Below are 19343 nucleotides of genomic sequence, written 5' to 3'. Positions count from 1 at the left end.
ATATAACTGCCTTCGGGAAGGCTGGGTTGCAGCGTTACGAGGATCCGGAAGAGGCGCAGACGATGGAAGCTCCAAGGACGGGTACTCTGACTCAGACATCTCCGCTTTCATACCAAAACACAGAAAGAGGCAAAGGGAGAAGGTTCTAGGCACCAAGTATAAAGAGGCGTCAAACGGGTAGGTGCTTGCATTTCTGCAGGAGCAGGAGCGCATGCCGGTGCAAGCACACATACAGGTTCTGAACACTTGTAAGCACGTGTAGGCGAATGACAAGATTGTTGGTGTGCAGGAGAACACCTAAAAAGGCTTGCGGTAGAACGCGCTGGAAAGCGATGACGCTCAATTAGTGAAAAAGCGCATCTTGGAACGTATGTGGAAGATGAAGAGGAGGGCTCTGAAGGAGCGCCTGCGGGAGTGTTTAGATGAACGCTCTGGCAACACTCATTGGCGTGCGCGTGCACTGGCGTGTACCGGTGAGCCTTATACTGCTGATGAGGCAGAGGTGAAGCAGTGTGTTGGGCAACGCGCGCTACAGATGAGCACTGTCTAGAGGAAGCATGCATATTCATGCGTGCTGTCAGAGCACGCTGTGCAGGAGCTACAAGGCGCGCAGATGAATGGTGCACATCAGGAAGGTGTTCCTGATGTATATATAGCAGCACACACAGGTGTAAAAGGGGGACGCACATTGGCACGTTGTCCCCGAGAGGGAGAGACAGAGTCTCTGCGACCTCTCTCCAACGAAGGCTCCTGTGTGCGTGCCAAAGCATCACGCACTGCAGGGGAGCATGCAATTAGCAAAGCCTCCTGCATCGTGCACTGAGGAGTGTGCATCCAGCGAAGGCTCCTTTGTGCGTGCCATAGCATTGCGCAAAGACGAGGAGCTTAGAAGCAAAGGTCCAGCAGGTACCGAAGGAGAGCACGCATCAGCGCGTCTCTTGAAGAAGGAGTGTCAGGAGGAGTCCAAGGACCCTGTCCAGGGACAAGGCGAAGCTGCAGCGCCACCATCCCCAAAGGCAGGCAGATGGGAGGATGAACCTGGCCAGTGTCGAGAGGAGCCTCTACAGGGGAGGGCTCTGGGGGCTGCAACGCAGAGGGAAGGGCATCTCTCATGACAGCACGGGAGGTTGAGGCTGACTCCTCCGAAGAGACTAAGGAGGGAGACGCAGCCTCAGAGGAGAGCACCAACAAAAGTCTCTCCCTCCTTCAACAGCAGGCCAGGAAGTCCCAACGAAGGCCACAAAACACGAAGGGCGTAATCAACAACATGGACTGAAAGGCAGGCACATCCTTAGAAGGGCCAGGCTTTCCCGTTTTACTAGGGGAAACGGGCAGGTCTTGCCCTTTCAAAGGCTGGCCAGGAGTTAATCTATCGCTCTTATGCACCTCACTCCCAGAGGAGCGAGATGCCGAAGGTCCCAAAGGATAGGATAAGTCCCCGACGAGGAAGCAGAAGGTCTGGGTTGCTTGATCTTCGAGGGAGAACTCGAAAGCGAAGAATCCCTTTTCCTCTTTTTACTTTGCCACCGGCAATACTCAACCCACTGGGCAGGCTACCAGGTATGACACTCCTCACAGGGGGATTCCGATGTACAGAAGGACAAAGTGAGTGAGGGTCTCTGTCAATCAATCCTGCTCATGAAAGTCCCACACCTCTGACCAGGGACACCAGGGCAGGAACGCATAACCGCCTCATCAGTCATACTTGCATTTACCTTAAAGAAAAAGAAAAATGATATTGTTATGATACAATAAAGTTTGTTCATACTTACCTGGCAGATATATATAATCAAGTACCCACCCACCTCCCCTCAGGGGACAGTGGCACTAGAAAATCTGAATAGAAAATGGGAATGGTTCCTGATACCCGCCTCCCAGCGGCGAGAATGGGTACTAACCACCTGGCCGACCACTGCGTGTGTCGTAAGTTTTTAAATTTTGTAAGACTTCGGAGAATACAGCTATATATATATCTACCAGGTAAGTATGAACAAACTTTATTGTATCATAACAATATCATTTTGTTCATGAAACTTACCTGTCAGATATATATATAGCTGAATCCCACCTTTGGAGGTGGGAAGGGACAGAATAGAATGATTTAGGAAACAAACTGCATGCAGATGACTGACATCTTGGTTCCATACCTGTTAGCATAGCTGACTTCGTGATTACTGTCACCCAAGTTGGATTTTGCTTTACTAGAGTCTCCAGCAAGGTATTGACCTGTATAGCTGGTGAGTTCTAGATGATCTGTCAACGGGAGCGTGACCACAATGTGACTAGACCATATTGACCATACTATGAGGGCTAAGAAGTAATATATATCACCACCTGACCAACCTAGCCAAAGTTAAGGATGTTTAACTAAAGCTAAGAATTGAGAAGTCCGCCACTGGCGGCCGACCCAACAACTATAATTAACAGCTCTTCCTAACCACTTTCTACAGGATAGGATGAGTGGTACTTCTTGCCCCCAAGATTGTGTCAGCGGACACGTATGGCCCTAGCGAGCAGCAGATCTCATATGTTATCTTCACCTCCCGCAGGTAGTGTGAAGCGAACACAGAGTTGCTTCGCTAAAACGTGGCACTCAGGATGTTACTGAGTGCCATGCTCTTTTGAAATGCCTCCGAGGCCACGCCCTCACCTCGTGAGCATTCACTTTAAAAGGTTTTCAAACCTTGTCCAAACATGACGAATAAGCCTCTTTGAAAGAGCTCTTTAAAAGGACGCCAGGGTGTTCTTTGACATGGGCAAGTCTGGTCTTTTTACGGAACACCGCCGATTGTCCGAAGGATCTCGACTTTCTTTTAAGTTTTACCTAGATAAAACTTGAGAGCCCTGACAGGGCACAGGACTCTCTCTGGCTCTTTCCCAATAAATTGTGATATCCCCTTGATCTCCAAGCTCCTGGGCCAAGGGTTAGACAGGTTTTCATTCTTAGCCAAGAACGAAGGGCTTAGAGAACACACCGCATTATGTCCTCTAAAGCCAATATGTCTGCAGATGGCTTAAACCCCACTAACCCTCTTTGTCGTAGCTAGAGTGGTTAGAAAAATTAGCCTTTCTGGTCACGTGCTTTAAGTTTGCAGAAAGGAGAGGTTCGAAAGGCTTCGACATCAGGAACTTCCAGACTACGTCTAAGTTCCATGCTGGAAGCTTCAATTTAGACAGTTTCGAGATTTCAACAGACCTCAAAGATCGTGAAGGGCTTTGTTGTTCGACAGATCCAAAACTCTGAGTCTAAAGGCCGTCGACAACATACTTTTGTATTCTTTAAAAGTCGGGACTGCCAGCTTATCCCCATTCCTCAGACGGAAAAGGAAGATGGCAATCTAATTCAGAGAGGTCGAGGTGGAGGAAAGGCCATTCTTCCTGCACCATCTTCAGAAAACGGCCCACTCCGATTGGTACACTGCAAGATAGGAAGCTCTTCTTAGCATTGGCAATCGCACTTGCCACTAGTCTTGAAAAGCCTCTCGCTCTGGTCAACTTCTCGTTAGTCTGAACGCAGCCAGACTCAGAGCGGAGAGGTTTTGTGGTACCTCTCGAAGTGGGGCTGTTAGAGTAGACTGACTCTCTCGGGAAGGGTCCTTGGAAAGTGCGCTAGGAAGGACACGACCTCTGTGAACCAGTCGCTCGAAGGCCAACATGGGGCGATCAGCGTCATCCTCGCTCCCTCTGATGGCGCAAATTATCTTATTACTTCTCCTAAGAGTTTGAATAGGGGAAAAGAGACTAAACATCCATCCCCGTACAATTCCATAAGATGGCATCTATTGCTACCTCTCCCGGATCGCGAACAAGGGAGCAGTCTAGAGGAAGCCTCTTCGTCTTCAACATTGCGAAGAGATCTATGAAAGGACGCCCCTAAAGTCTCCACAACTCTCGACATACTTCTAAGTGAAGAGTCCACTCGGACGTCAGTAGTTGCTGTCGACAATCGAGAAGATCCACACGGACGTTCTGCAATCCTGCAATGAACCTCTTGAAGATCGTTACGTTCCGTGCCTGTGCTCATAACAGGCTCTCTCTCGTTAACTCGAACAGGGACAGAGAGAGTGTTTCTCGATACTTCTTGAGATATGCGAGAGCTGTGGAATTATCAGAGTTGATCTGGACCACTCGGCCAAAACTCTTTCTTCGAAGAATTGAAGAGCCAACTGAATTGCTTCCAATTCTTTTAGATATGTGCCAGGACATCTGTTCCCCTCTCCAGATGCCTGGCACCTCCTTTCTATCACCTTAGGTGATCGTTGACCAACTGAGAGATGTTCAGAAACACTTCCAGATCTTCGATGATATTTCAGTTTTCCGGCAGGAAAAACTGGAGAGGTCTGAATTGCAGTCCCTTCAGGGAAACAAACTTCTCCAGCGAGGAAATGGTCCCCAGCAGAATCAGCCCTTCCCTCACCGAGCATGTTTCCTTCCCCAATAAGGCTGCGCTTTACCTAAGCAGGTGTGCATTATTATAGTGCTATGCCGCGGTAGAATCGTACAGAATTCTGTTACAGTGCGGTAAACAGAATAGAAAAAGTCTAAGGGATATCTCTGTTGAAAAAATTCTCGCAAAGTGAAGGCGATGTTCATTCATGCATGCGAGAATTCCCCTCAACCCAAGGCTAAAGTCCATGATTGTAGGGCAGAGATACGGTTAGTCAGTCAATCCCACAGGAGAGAGAGACGTAACCGACCGCGCATGCCAGAGAACCAGCTGGTACTGCGCTGCTCGCTCTACAGTGACAGCAGCGTACGTTCACCGCCTCGCACTATTCCGCCTGAGTTGCCAGCTATTCCATTCTACAAAGGAATAGGTTTGTTATCATCATCGAGCAGAAAGAAACTCTCAAGCAGGTATATTTAAGCGAAACAGATTTCGCTAAATACAGAAGCTGAGTTGGTGTTGTCGTAACAATACCTTAAATATCTAAAAAGGGAAACCGGAAACTCCTGGAAGGTTGCAGGGATTACCGATCAAATGCAATTAGAATAATAGTCCTCTTGGTTGCCATCCGTAGGGATAACCACGGTATGCGTATATAACTTGAACCATACAATCGCTTAATAGTAATATGACGCGAAGGTAAAAAACGTACAGTATTGTAGTCATTTGGACAGCTACCTCCCTACTACATTCTTTCCTCGACGAGGAAGAGAGGGAATGGAAATCGACTGTCTTCGTTCTCTTAGCCAAGAGAACGAATTAGTATTAGTCGAAGGAGAGCCTCAAGTTAGAACCGAGAACCGAATAGGACAGCCCAAGCTTCTTATGTTATCGGACAGAAGACTTCATGGACGTAGTCTACAAGTCTTTTTCCCCGAAGAGCTTCAGCAGGGTAGTGACCTATGAATGAGGGTTCTTCTGAATCTTGTCAATGAGAACTTACCCGCTTACGCGATATATTATTGGGATCTTTGTCAATGAGAAGTAACCCATTTACGTGACAAAGAGTTTTATATTTCGTCAATGGGGGCTTACCCACTTACTTCAGTATCTTGTCAATGGGGGGAACCCACTTATATGACAGAAAGTAATCGAGTAATTCGAGCATATAATCTTCCCAATTCCCGTAGAAATCAAGGAAGGAGCCTTATTCCTGCTTGAAGACTGGGCTTACGGCAGGTAGGACGCGAAGGTTCCGCTTCAGAAGCGCAATCCCGAACGCAGAAGAGGCGTTTTATGACCCCGAAAACTGCTTTAAGTTTACTAGAGTCTCCTTCTAAACGCCAGCTCATCAGAACCAACCTGACTACCTTATTCATGCAGGTTGGATAGTTTTTTCGAGAGCAAGAGAGTCAGGGCCCAGAGACTGCAGGTCCAGGGCTCCTAAGTAGCGTTGCTGAGAAGACGAGTTCAGAGTACAAGGTTGTGCGTCTTCCAAAACAGCCTCAGCAGGTTCAGGCGCAGATGCGAAAGCTTCATGAAGAGCGTATTGATGGGAGTGACGACGAAAGTCCTGTAGTCGGCGAGCATCTTGAGCAGCGTCAAAAGGAGCGTCCGAGCGTCGGCGAGCATCCAGAAAAGCGTCGCCCTGGGCGTCCTGACAAGTGTCCAGAAAAGCGTCACGCTGGGCGTCCTGACGAGCGTCTAGAAAAGCGTCACGCTGGGCGTCCTGACAAGCAGCTCGTGACGAAGCCGAATGCAAAACGTCCAGCTTAGCAGCTTGAGAAGCGTCCAGCTTAGCTGCCGAACTAGCGTCATGCTTGGCAGCAGACGGAGCATTCCTCAGGGACGAGCGAGGGGCGTCTTGGCGAGCTGCTTGACTAAGCGAAGCAGCTTGCACGGCGTCAAGCTTAACAACTTGAACAACATCCTGCTTAGCAGCAGAGCGAACGTCGGAGCATCACAAAGATGGGAGAGGGGAGCGTCTTGGGGAGCAGGAAAACAATCCTTGCTACGAAAGTAACAACGTTCCTTCCACTCAACAGAAGAACGTTTGGGGAGACGTTCCTCGCGCACTCTAGACAATCGCTGGGGAGCCGCACGAAATCCAGGGGGCGACGAAACAGGAGAAAGAGACGAGCGAAGAGAAGGCGAGGGGGACTGTCTGGACCTCTTGATAGGCAGTCTATCATCCTTCCTCCGACGACACAGCTCTGCCTCTCTCTCGGCAAGCAACGAAGCAAGTTGTTGCTGCATTGAAAGGATGATCTTCTTTGTTGGAGAGTCCTTCTCAGAGGAAGGGCTGATCCTGTGAGAAGACAAGGGGCGAGGGGACGCCTTCTTCCTTCTCACAGGGACCGCAACAGTTCTATTCCTGGAGCGACTGGGGCGCTCAAAAGCTTCATCATCGGATGACATCCTGGTCTTCTTTTGCGGAGGAAGGGCAGCAAAACTCTCCGGAGACGACTGCAAAGCAGCAGAAGAGAAAGGACGTGAAACGTCCTCCTCTCCGAGACCAAAGACGACAGCCGCCTGTGCGACATCTTACGTCTTTGTTCTCTTCTGCGGTGGAAAGTCGTCAAAATGTTCAGGTGACGATTGCAACGCATGACGAGAGAGAGAGGACGTGAAGCGTCCTCTTCTATAAACTTCTGTTTAGAGGGCGAGAGTCCTTCCGTGAGCTCCAATCCCTGCACGGGAGGACGCCTCGGAGGACGAGAAACAATCCTTTAGGATTCGTGCACGTGCACGATCTTTGGCAGCCTGGGAAGCGTCTTCAGGTCCTGCCGAAGGGATGGCAGATCGGTGGGGAGTCCCCGTAACCCTCCTTCGGCTTTCGACTTGCCCACTCCCTTTGTCCTGGGAGTCCGACAGAGGTCCAGGCCTAGAGGCATTATAGGGCCGATCTGACGCCCCCTCCACAACACTAGGGGCACTAACAACTCACTACACTCCTGATGGAAGTTCTTCACAAGCTCAGGACATATCGAGGGAAAGTAGCCTTGATAGCCCCCTGGTGGCCGAAGAGCAACTGGTTCCCTCTAATGTTGGAATTGAAGCTCCGTCCCAGACAGATCCCCAATCCAATACTTTCACAAATAGTACAAACCAAGAGAGTATACGCTTCCTCAAACATTCTCCAAGCCCTAACTTTATGGAGTTTATGAAGTTTGCGGCTCTTCATGATTCAGGTATTGATCCGGATAATATTGCTTTCCTGGAATCTGATAAAAGAGATTCTACTCTTAGACAGTATGACTCTGCTCTTAAGAAATTGGTTAAATTTGTGAAAGAAAAGGAAGTGGGGGTAATGACAACTAATCTAGCAATTTCATTTTTTAAAGATTTGTTTGATCAAGGCCTAGCTCCTGGCACTATTACGACTATGAAGTCTGCCCTTAAAAAGATTTTCCTGGTAGGGTTTGGGATAGATCTAACAAGTTCTTATTTCTCCTCTATCCCTAGAGCTTGCGCAAGGCTGAGACCAATACATAGGCCTCAGTCTGTTTCCTGGTCACTGAATGAAGTTTTGAGGCTGGCTTCCAGTATTGATAATGAATCATGTCAGTATTTAACCCTACTTAGGAAGACTCTATTTTTATTAAGTTTGGCCTCAGGAGCAAGGATTTCTGAACTGTCGGCCTTGTCTAGAGATCCAGGCCATATAGATTTCCAACCTAATGGTAATGTTTTACTTTCACCGGACAAAACCTTCTTAGCCAAAAATGAAAGTCCACAAGATAGATGGACTCCTTGGTCAACGGTTCCTCTTCCTCAAGACTCTTCTCTCTGTCCAGTTCAATCTCTCAAGACTTATTTAGATAGAACGTCATTTAAGTCCTCAGGTCCCTTATTCATGAGAGAAAAAGGAGGAACGATCACTATGAGAGGTATCAAACAACAGATTCTTTACTTTATTAAACAGGCAGATCCTGACTCTTTTCCCCTTGTTCATGATGTCCGGGCAATTGCTACCTCTATTAACTATTTTCAGCATATGAAATTTGAGGATCTTAAAAAGTATACTGGGTGGAAATCTTCGACAGTTTTCAAATGCCACTACCTTAAGTCTCTTAATGCACTTAAGTTCCCTGCCGTGGCTGCAGGAAGTATCGTAGTTCCTGAAAACTCTTAACTTCCTCTTTCTCTTACACCTCCTCTTTTCTTTCCCACTTGCCTGCCTCACCTAGTTGTTCGACTCTGCCTTCCTCTCCCTCGGGCCTTCTATAGGCACGGGCGGGGCGGATTGTATTGGCTTGTTTAAGAGATCCTTTTGTACCAAGTACTGATGTATTGTTAGGACTTTGTTTTGCCTTTAAGATTTTACAAGTAGACTCATGTATTTGTATATTCATTCGGTAATTGAGTTCTCTCATTTTGTTAAAGCTTTTGCGAAAGGTCTTTTTGTTAACAATACAAGTTTTATGTTGTGTTGGGGTTTATATATATTAAAATTCTTTTCTCTATTTGATTGGTTTAGTTTTCCTTCCTTGTTACTATATTTTATTTCTCTGGTACAATTTCACCCGGCGACACGGCTTGATCCCTAAAAAGGGATTTTGACGGAGGAAAAATCTATTTTTGGGTGAGGAGATATGTCGCCCGGTGAACCCACCCTTCAGTACTATCTTGATCTCCCACCTGGTTGTGGTACAAGCTGGGGGTTGCTAACTCTAGATGTTGTAGATGGCGCTGGGTAGGAGGGTGTTGGTTGCGTGGAGGCGGCCTGTGTAACGGCGCTTCATGTTTCGGGGATTGTTGACGGGGATCTTTCTGTGGGGTTGAAGGAGACGTGGCAGTATTACTTGCCCCTGGTTTATACACGACATTTTTATTTATAAAAGTGCTCGCCTGAGGGTAGTAACCTCAGTCAGTCCCTTTGGTTTATTCTCTGGTATATTTAGCATTAGTTTTATATATTAGAAATGGCTAACGAGACATTTCACCGGGCGACACGGCTCCTCACCCAAAAATATATTTTTCCTCCGTCAAAATCCCTTTATTGGCACCTTATGGCGGTTATAATGGCACCTATGGCACCAATAACCAAAACTCGGCCCATTACGGCGCCATAAATCGCCAATTAAAAATCGGATTGCCATTAACCGAGTCCACCAATAACTGGGGAGTGCCTGTATTCTATTTAATAAATAATTTGGTGCACAATAACCTAACATTTAATATAAAAGTTTCTACTGAACAATGAAATGGACAATATAGTAGAACTAGTCAAATATCATTATTAACACAAAAGTCACTCATTTTTACACCACCAGGTGTGTATTTGTATAGTAAATACATTGTCGTATTTTTCAGCATTTAATTTACTAAAACATAATAAATTAACATAATAAAAACACAGGTGTGCGAAACTTGCTCAGCCAGATCTCTATGTAGCAAATTATACTACATTAGGGTTCCGTATACTATAGCATTAAGTATAGTACTCACATTTCTATATCAATATGCTGCAATTTTAAAACAGTATACGGTAGACCCCACTATATTCATGGGGGATGGGTACCAGACACCCCTGCGAATACTTAAAGCCCCTCTACAATTGCTTAGAACTGCCTATTTTGATAATAAAAACACAAAAAACTAACTAAAAATTTTTATGTATACCTGAGTTTTTCAATATTAGTTTTATCACAAAAGGATATTAAGTCATGAAAATCATATGAAAATACTGTAATTTGTGAATATTTCTCAGTGAAAAATATCGCGAATAGGCGAATTTCCCAAATAATGGGTACTATATAGTGTCCATAGAGAAATCCTCAAATATGTGAGTTCGTGAATCATGAATCCACTTTACTTTACGCATTGTATTTAATGCAATGCACATAAAATCATGGTAACTCATTACTGCTAACTACTTTAGAAAATTTCCCACTCAGAGGGGCTTATATATACATATAAAGGAAGATAACAGTACTGTATAGGAAAAAAGAAAAAATAGGTAATAGTACATACCTGCAACATATACTGTGGATGATTCACATAATGAAACATGCGCATGACTACAGGTCCAAAAATATACACACCAAAACGAAGGCCAACATTCTGCGAGTTAAACCTGCCAAGAAGGATATAAACCAATAAAAAGTTAATCTGAATATCACACACATTTTGATATGCAAATTAATAAAATATTCATATAAACAACAATAAGAAAAACCATATTTCAATGAAAAGTCATGTAAATTGTTAGCTTCAATCTTGAAAGGACTGACAAGTCACACAATGCAAAATTGTCTCTCTCCATGCCAGTGCCTCTCAAGTTCAACTGAAGAGGTATCATCCAAAGTCGAGCACTCAGAACTAACTTTTCCAGAGAAGATATGTGGCCTAAGCGATACAACCAGCATTAGTGGACATGCTCCCTGAGGAGGAGAATTTTCTCATGATTAATAAAAGATTGTCCACGTGTGTCAGACAACCTTGAACAGAACAGACTCAATCATCACAGCCTGGTAGGCCACCCTTTGTGTAGGTTCCAGAGATGACTTGCAACATTCTTAATAAGTCTAGGGCCTTGCCAAGCCAAGTACAGGCTCTCTTGCCCTCAGGTCAACCCCTTGAACTTCACAAAGATAATCCAGTCATCCAGGTACAGAAGTAACTTTACCCCTCATAAGTAAAACAATCACAAATGGGACAGCACCCTACTGAAAACTTGGGGAATGGAACAGCCCAAAACAGAGAGCTCAACATTGATATGTCTTTCCCCAAAGACAAAGTGTAGGCACTTCCTGGAAGTTGGTGAATGGGGACATGAGAGTGTACATCGTTCATGTCCACCATAAACATCCAATTACCTTCCTCCATGGCAGTTAAAGACTATGGAAGTTAACTTGAGAAAAAGGGGAACAGCTGGACAAAGAGGTTGAACCTGTATATATCTAGAACTGTTCTCCAACCTCCCATTGCCTGGCACTTGCAATGACTTGTGCAAAAAGCCCAGCAAGTGGTTTGTACTTTCTCTAAAGCTGCCTTTTTCAATGGAGAAAAAACTTCCTGACTAACATCTGTCTCTTCTCTAGGTTGCTCTGTATGACTGAAAGGTTAAGAACCGGTTGAAGAGGTGGTCAGTTCCTGAAAGGAATGTAATAACCTTCCAAAACAACTTCCTTTACCAAGGCATCTACAACTAAGCTTCCCCACACTTGAGTGAAGTGGCCCAACCTGCACCCACAGGCAAGAGGGCTCGAAGAACTAATTAGACAGGAATCTTGATATTAGTGGGGTCAATGCACGTTCCCCTTTGGAAGAACTAAATCTGGATCATTTCTCACAACAGGAAATTTCTTTCTTCCTGAGGCCAGAAAGCAAGACCAAGGGAAAGAAGTAGAATTACCCAAAGTGCCTTTACTATAGTAAGAGGAAGAGTAGGAGGCTTTTCTTTAGTGGCCAGGGAATGGTGGAGAAAAGTACTATTTTGGTCTTCTCTGTCTCTTTCCCTGCTCCCTGCAGCTATTGAAATGGACAGCTTGTTGTCTATTATTTCTCAAAAGGATAAGCTAAAGCCAATGACTGTCTGCTAAGGAGGGAGACTAAAGGAACCAGCCAAGAGCATAGCTATTCTCCCATGTGATGTGAACTTGAGGTTGCTAGTGACACATGCTTAGGAAACAAAAACAATTATGGCTCATCAAAGTTTCCCTGGCCCATGGAGGAAGAAGTCCACCAAATTCCTTCAAACACAGTTAACAGTTCACCCAATAGCCAAATTTAATACATATTCTCAGACTCTTGAATTGATAAATGCCACTTAGCAGACACAACTGTGCCTCTCTTGGCTGGAAATACGTACATGGACCATAACAGCTGGATCAGAAGAAAAGGGGGAGAAAAATCCCCTGCTTGATACACCATAGTCTGGCAAATGGCAAGGGAGACAAGAGAGAGAACTTTCAAAAAGGAGGCTTTTTCATCCAAACATTTACCCCTGAGTCATCTCCCAAGTACAGAAACCAATATCTTAGAAGAAGAATTGCAGATATCCGTCTAAGCACAACTGAACTTATTTCCTAAAACTGAGGGGATAGATTAATTGCTCCTCTTCCTGAATAGGAGGCAAGTCTGTAGACAAGGGAGAGCCAATGCGAGATCCCACTGCCACCTGTGGAGGGAGGCAGCCCTTTAGAAGACCCCAGAAGGGACTTTTTAGGGGGGGGGAGAAGCAACCTTCTTCTTTGGCTGTTGAGTGTCAGAAGAAGAAGGGGAGGAGAAGCAGAACACAAAGACAAAGAAGGTGACGATGACTATGACACCTTACGAGACCTGTTCTTCGACTTCTTCCTGAACATCTTCAGAATTGCGATCATCAGTTGGTCCCCATGCAAGCGGTAGCGGCAGGAGGATCAGGGACAGCAGGAACCGCATGCACAACAGGAACAGAGTGCATGACAGGAACAATAGACAGCAGGGTTAAAGCATAACACAGAGCATGAGCATGAGGTACAGTCTTGTCCACCACAGCCAAGGTCATCAGGGTCAGATGTGTGGAAATGGAGGTGGTTATCTTAACGAATGCTGTCTCATCATCACAGTAGTGGTGGTAGCAGTGACGAAGGCATGTGTTACAACCAGAAACAACCTAAGTGCATGAGAAGTCAGGTGTGCAACTAGACTTTGCACCGAAGGAAACCCCAAGACACCCACAGAGATCAAAGTCTCTCAGAGTTCATACGCCTGACCAGAAGAACAAAAAGTTGGGTTGGGGAGATAACCTCTTGCCGTGAGGAAGAAGCTTCCTCATCGGAGCAAGTGGAGGCTACCGAAACGAGGCTGTCCTGATCACCAGCCAGCCAACTGCCCCCATACCACGATCTTCACCTGACACGTCAAATGAAGATGACACGAGAGCGATCACTCCCAAAGGAGAGACAGCTATGCGAGGAAGTTTAGCAGGAGGCAGAGACAAAGAAGAAGGGTCAGCATCCAAAGGTGTAGCCGGCGGCATGTAACCACCAGACAATGCTTTGGAAGCCTTCTTCTTGTACTGCTTCCTGGAAACAACACTCACTGCAAGTCAAATTAGAATTGCAATCATGCCCCTGCAACTGGTGCAGAGGACATGGGGTCAATATTGATGGGTGAGCAGAAGTGCACACATGGTGTTCCGGTAAACGTAAGGCACTGCCCTTTTGCCTGGGCGTAGATGGTTTGTGGGTTTGCATAATAAAGATATAACAAACATACAATCCATTAAGCAAGTAATCACACGAAAAACAGTGGATCGCACCAAGAAAACAGTGAAACAGCGCTGGGCAGAGAGATGAGACATACATACACATGCATAAACATCGCTCAGCGGCCAAAAGCCAATTGGAACATTTACATCTGGGCAGGTGAAACTCCCGCCAACCGGATGGTATTTAACTGACTAACCATGTTGTTCAAAAGTTAAACGTCCATTCCAGCTTCGATGAAAGTAACCCCTAGTGTAAAGGATTGACAGTTTGTAAATTGTGTAGGAACAAACTAGACAGAGACCTGGAATACATCACCTCAGCCTTTGTCCATAGCACCTTGCTAGTTTCAAGAGCAACTCTCTTCAAAGAATTGAAACATGCAAAGAAATCTGAATCATCAATTGAAGAAGGCTTAAGCACCATCAATCCACCAATATTATAAGAGGCTGCTCTACACAACTTCATAAAATAAGAAAGACAAGAGGTGGCATGTTTAATAGCAACTTGTGTACCAGAACCCAAAAAATCTTGTTGAAATGCACTCTAACCTAAGGAGAAAATCTGGATGTCTTTTAAGATTTAATGGGAGCCAAAATGCTCAAAGACAAAAGAGTCTCTATTGGACCTCTTCCCTCCACTAAATGAGGATAAAGCAGCTGGTACAAACAGTGCACCTAATTCAAAAATTTAACAACTACTAACAGAACCTGACATTCTTGGCTTTGCTTCCCAATGGATGCTATCCTAAAAGGCCAAGGCACAGTTGCAATTCAACAAAATAAGCCAGCAGACAAACTATCCAAATAACAACTGTCCGCTGCTGTGGTAAGGAGAATTCTGACAATAGCTAATAAAGGGATTTTGACGAAGGAAAAATCTATTTCTGGGCAACGACCTGTGTCGCCCTGTGAAATGGTTCCTTTGATACTATTTCTTAGGTATAAATATTGCTATTCATCCTAGAGAAAAAAGAAACAATATAATGCCAAGATAAATGGCTTGCTCACCTCTAATAGAAGTTTCGGTATAGTAAAGGAGCGAGTGGAATCACTACCAGAGGTCCCTTGCCATTTAGCTTCTTCCCTCGACAAAACCCCCAACTACAGAGGAGCCGTGCTACAGCTCCCGGTACCCACTACTACTACCGTGAGCGCCTTCGACGCCTGTGACGTCATTCCTGAAGATAGTCTGCAAGCTTGGGGTAAGCTGGGTGAGGACAATCTAACTACAGGGTGGGGTTTCACAGGACGACACAGGTCGTTGCCCAGAAATAGATTTTTCCTTCGTCAAAATCCCTTTTCTGGGCTTAACCTGTGTCGCCCTGTGAAATAGTACCAGAGAATGCTAAAACACCAAGCTTGAGGGACAGTACAGATAAGTAAGAAGGTAAAAACAAACACCTGTAAGGTTAATAGTATAATGATCAACTTAAATTTACAGTCTTACAATTTAATAGTTAACAGAATGAACCCTTAAACATGGGTTAGAACTTAAAGATAATTAGCCTATCAAACAAGCAAAATATATACAGGGTAGGTTTAAGACAGGATATCAAGTTGACTTATACATAAACACAGAACTGAATCCCAAACGAGAATGATGAACATAACAGCAATACTCAAGGTAACCAATTACATAAGAGGCGACTAAACTAAGTAAGGGTGCAATGGGGCAGGCAGAAGGGAAGGCTACAAGAAAGTTAGAAGAACTTATAAAGAGTCAGGAGAAACTGTGTTTCCAGCTGCCACTGCTGGAAATTTGAGGGCTTCCAAGGGTTTTAGGTAGTGTCGTTTAAAAACTGTCGGAGATTTCCAGCCTGTATATTTCTTAAGATCGTCAAAATTCATATGTTGAAAATAGTTAATAGATGTGGCCACTGCCCTAACATCGTGGGCTCGAGGAGAGGACTCTGGGTTGGCCTGTTTAATGAAGTATAAAATTTGTTGTCTGATCCCTTTTAGGGAGATTGTACCACCCTCCTTCCTAATGAACAACGGACCTGAAGACCTCAGAGTTGTTCTACCTAGGTAAGCTCTTAATGAGTTGACAGGACAAAGAGAAATGTCTTGAGGTAGTGGTAGGATTTTCCACAAGGACCATCTGTCCTGTGGATCTTCATTTTTGGCTAGAAAGTGGCGATCTGGGGATAAGAGGACTTCCTCTGAGGGGAGGAACTCAATGTGACCCGGTTCCCTTGATAAGGCTGACAGTTCTGATATTCTAGCTCCTGAGGCTAAACTTAGTAAAAATAGGGTTTTCCTCAGGAGAGATATATAATTGCATGAGTCATTATTAATGTCCGAGGCCATTTTGAGGACATCATTTAAAAACCAAGAGACTGATTTAGGTCTCGTTGATGGTCTTAATCTAGCACAAACTTTTGGTATGGAGGTAAAGTACGAATCCGTAAGATCTATGCTAAAACCAAACTGGAAGATCTTTTTGAGAGCTGATTTGGTCGTAGTGATAGTGCTTGCTGCTAAACCTTTCTCAAACAATGATCTAAAGAAAGTTATGGCTAAGTTCATTGTCATGACTTGAGAGTTTGAATCCTTAAGGAACTCTGCTAGTTTCTTAACAGATGAGTCATATTGACGCAGGGTAGATTCCCTTTTATCTGATTCCAAGAATGAAATATTCTGGGGATCAATGTCTGCATTCCTCATGGCTGCAAACTTCAGGAAATCCATAAAGTTAGGGTTTTCTGAATTCTTGAGGAAGCGGACACAGTCTGAGTTTGCACTAACTGGGTTAGTTTGGGGTTGGGAATCCGTAGGGGCCAGAGTCTCAACTCTAGAAGTAGAGGGAACCAATTGCTCTTGGGCCAGTTGGGAGCTACTAGAGCCACTTGGCCCTTGAATGTCCTGAGTTTGTTTAAAACTTTCAGGAGAAGGTTCACCGGAGGGAAGAGGTAAATCTTCTTCCATGTGTTCCAATCGAGGATCATTGCATCTGTAGCATATGCTAGAGGATCGAGGTTGGGTGCCACATAACAAGGGAGTTTGTGGTTTGACTCTGTGGCAAAGAGATCTACTTGGAGTCCCGGGACTTGTAGACTGATCCAATTGAACGAGTTCCTGTCCAGTGCCCACTTCGATTCCAACGGAACGGAGCGAGATAGAGCGTCTGCTACTACGTTCTTGACCCCTGCCAAGTGAGTGGCTGACAGGTGCCATTTGTTCTTGTTTGCCAGAGAGAAGATGGCTATCATGACGTGGTTCAAGTGGCTTGACTTGGATCCGCCCCTGTTGATGCAGTGTACCACCACTGCACTGTCCAGAACTAGTTTGAAATGTGAGTTCTTGGGTGGTCGGAGCCGTTTCAGTGTGAGAAACACTGCCATGGCTTCCAGTACATTGATATGTAGCTGACGGAATGTTGAAGACCAAGTTCCTTGAACTTTTTCGTGCTGAGAGTATCCTCCCCACCCTGTTAGTGAGGCGTCCATGTGGATCACTAATGATGGAGGAGGAAATTGTAGGGGAATTGCTTTTGATAAATTCTTTGCCTCCGTCCAGGGGCGGAGACATTTTTGTAAGATCGCCGGGATAGAGGCTAGTTTGTCCCGTGATCTGCAATTCGCTTTTGAACGCCATACCCTGTTTATATCCTTGAGTTTGGCTCTTAGCAGAACGTCTGTGACTGATGCAAACTGGAGTGAGCCCAGGATCCTCTCCTGGCACCTCTGGGATGTTTGTTGTTGTTTGAGAAATTGCTTTGTAGCTCTTGCTATTTCTTTCCTTTTCAACGACGGAATTGATAGAGTGTGTGATTGTAAGTCCCACTGAAGGCCTAACCACTGGAATCGGGATTCTGGTGATAGTCTGGACTTGATTTTGTTTATTTGGAAACCTAAATGTTCCAGAAATTTGATCACCTTGACCGTTGCTTCCTTGCATTCTTTGGGATTCTTTGCCCAAATAAGCCAATTGTCCAGATAAGCCACTAGCATTATTCCCTGTTTCCTTAGTTCTTGCACTACTGCTTCCGCCAATTTGGTGAAAATCCTGGGGGCTATGTTGAGCCCGAATGGCATTAGTTTGAAGGAGTAGGATCTGTTTCCTAGTTTGAAGCCTAGGAATGGACGGAAGTGTCTGGCTATGGGAACATGATAGTAGGCATCTGTAAGATCTATAGAGGTTGTGACGGCCCCACGGGGAAGTAAGGTCCGTACCTGCGAAACGGTCAGCATCCTGAACTTGTCGCAATGAATGTATAAGTTCAGATGGGACAAGTCTAAGATGATCCTTCGGTTTTCCGAGTCTTTCTTTGGCACGCTGAACAAGCGTCCTTGAAATTTTAAATTGTTGACTCTCGAAACTACTCCTTTGAGAAGGAGGTCTTGGGTATACTCTACCAATTCCGTTGTTGGTGCTTAATAGAATTTGTTGGTTGGAGGAGAGCCCTCTAGCCAACTCCAACCTAGGCCTTTGGTTACTATACTCTGAGCCCAGGGGCTGAACCTCCACCGCTGGCGGAAGAGGTACAGTCTCCCTCCTACCTTGGGACTCTCACTGTTGGCTTGCCAAGGGGCGGCCACCTCTTGCTCCTCGGAAGCCTTTTCCCCTATTTGTAGCCCTGCCAGACCCTCTGAAACGAGAGGCACCCCTAGCTCTGCTACCTCTCGCGAACCTGTTGAAAGCCTGAAAGTTCTGGCCTTTATAGGTGCGGTTGTAGGCTGGGGAGACAGCGAAGGATGTAGAAGGCTGAGGCTGCTGTGACTGTGGGGCCAGGACAAGGTATTGTTGTTGACCCTTGGAGGGGGAGTGCTGTTGCCCTTGAGGTGTTTGGACCGCTTGGACCAGCGTCTGCTGAGGGTTCTGGAAGGGCAAGAACTTCCTTGGCTTCTTCTTAATCCTCTGGTTCGAACCAGAGGATTCCTGTTTCCGCTTAGGTACCAGCCCCCACCTGACCTTGAGGCACTGGTTCACTTTGGATGCCTCATGTAAGACCTCCGCCACCACTGGTACCGGGAAGAGGTCCGTCCCCCAAATTGAGGAAGCTATCAGTTTGTTTGGTTCATGGCGGATGGTGGCTTCCGCCAGGACATGCTTCCTGCAATTCCTCCTGGTGACTAGAAAGTCGTAAAGGTCGCACTGCATGGTGTGCAGCAGACCTTTAGCCATGACTTTGAATAACGGCTCTTGCTGGTACACTAAAGCCGTCATTTCAGCCATCGTCATGGAGGAGAGGGATCTTGCAAGCCTGGTCCGGGCGTCGTACTCAGTCTGGATGAGGGAGTCCAACAACCTGGGAAGTCTCTCGCTAAAGAGGGTGGTGGCACAGTCAGCCTTAAGTTTGCCTACCGAGAAAGTTGGTACGGCTCCCTCGAAGTAGGCCTCAGATCCTGGAACCAGGAGAGAGGTGGGTTCTGTCTCCCGGAGTTGAGGCAAAGGCTCGTCCTTCAGGGCTGCCTGGAACGTTGCTTCCACTACCTTAAGGGTAAATGGTAGCTGAGTACCTTCCACCGGGGTAAAAATGGTGAAGGGACTCCTAAAGGCCGTGATGCGAGTATTCTCGCACCCCCACTCTTCCAGGCTTCTCAGCAGAGTTTGTTGAGCCTGTTCCCTGGGAAGGATCACGGTTTCCTTGGGAACTTTGTCTTCCCTCATCATGGCTGCTTCCGTCAGGCGGACGTAGCCTATGAATGGGGGTTGAAGGTCACTGGGAAAGAACTCGAAGTCTTCCAGCCTTCGAGTTCCAATGCCTTCAATGGTCAGCATCCCGTTGACGAACGGAGCATATGAGGCAATCCT

At 45.8% G+C, this 19343-nt stretch overlaps 1 protein-coding gene across 1 annotated transcript in view; it reads right to left on the bottom strand.

Moving 5' to 3' along the window:
* LOC135218260 (pentatricopeptide repeat-containing protein 2, mitochondrial-like) overlaps positions 1-19343 on the bottom strand; it is a 121504-nt gene that overhangs the window by 70668 nt on the left and 31493 nt on the right. Inside the window, exon 3 of the mRNA XM_064254433.1 lies at positions 10364-10466. Coding sequence (XP_064110503.1) covers positions 10364-10466 — 103 coding nt within the window. The remainder of the gene's footprint in view (positions 1-10363; positions 10467-19343) is intronic.

This window comes from Macrobrachium nipponense, chromosome 9 (genome assembly GCF_015104395.2).
Source record: "Macrobrachium nipponense isolate FS-2020 chromosome 9, ASM1510439v2, whole genome shotgun sequence".
Classification (NCBI taxonomy): Eukaryota; Metazoa; Arthropoda; class Malacostraca; order Decapoda; family Palaemonidae; genus Macrobrachium; species Macrobrachium nipponense.
The sequence above is the reverse complement of the archived record's forward strand: the minus strand, read 5'-3'. Positions and strand labels throughout refer to the sequence as shown.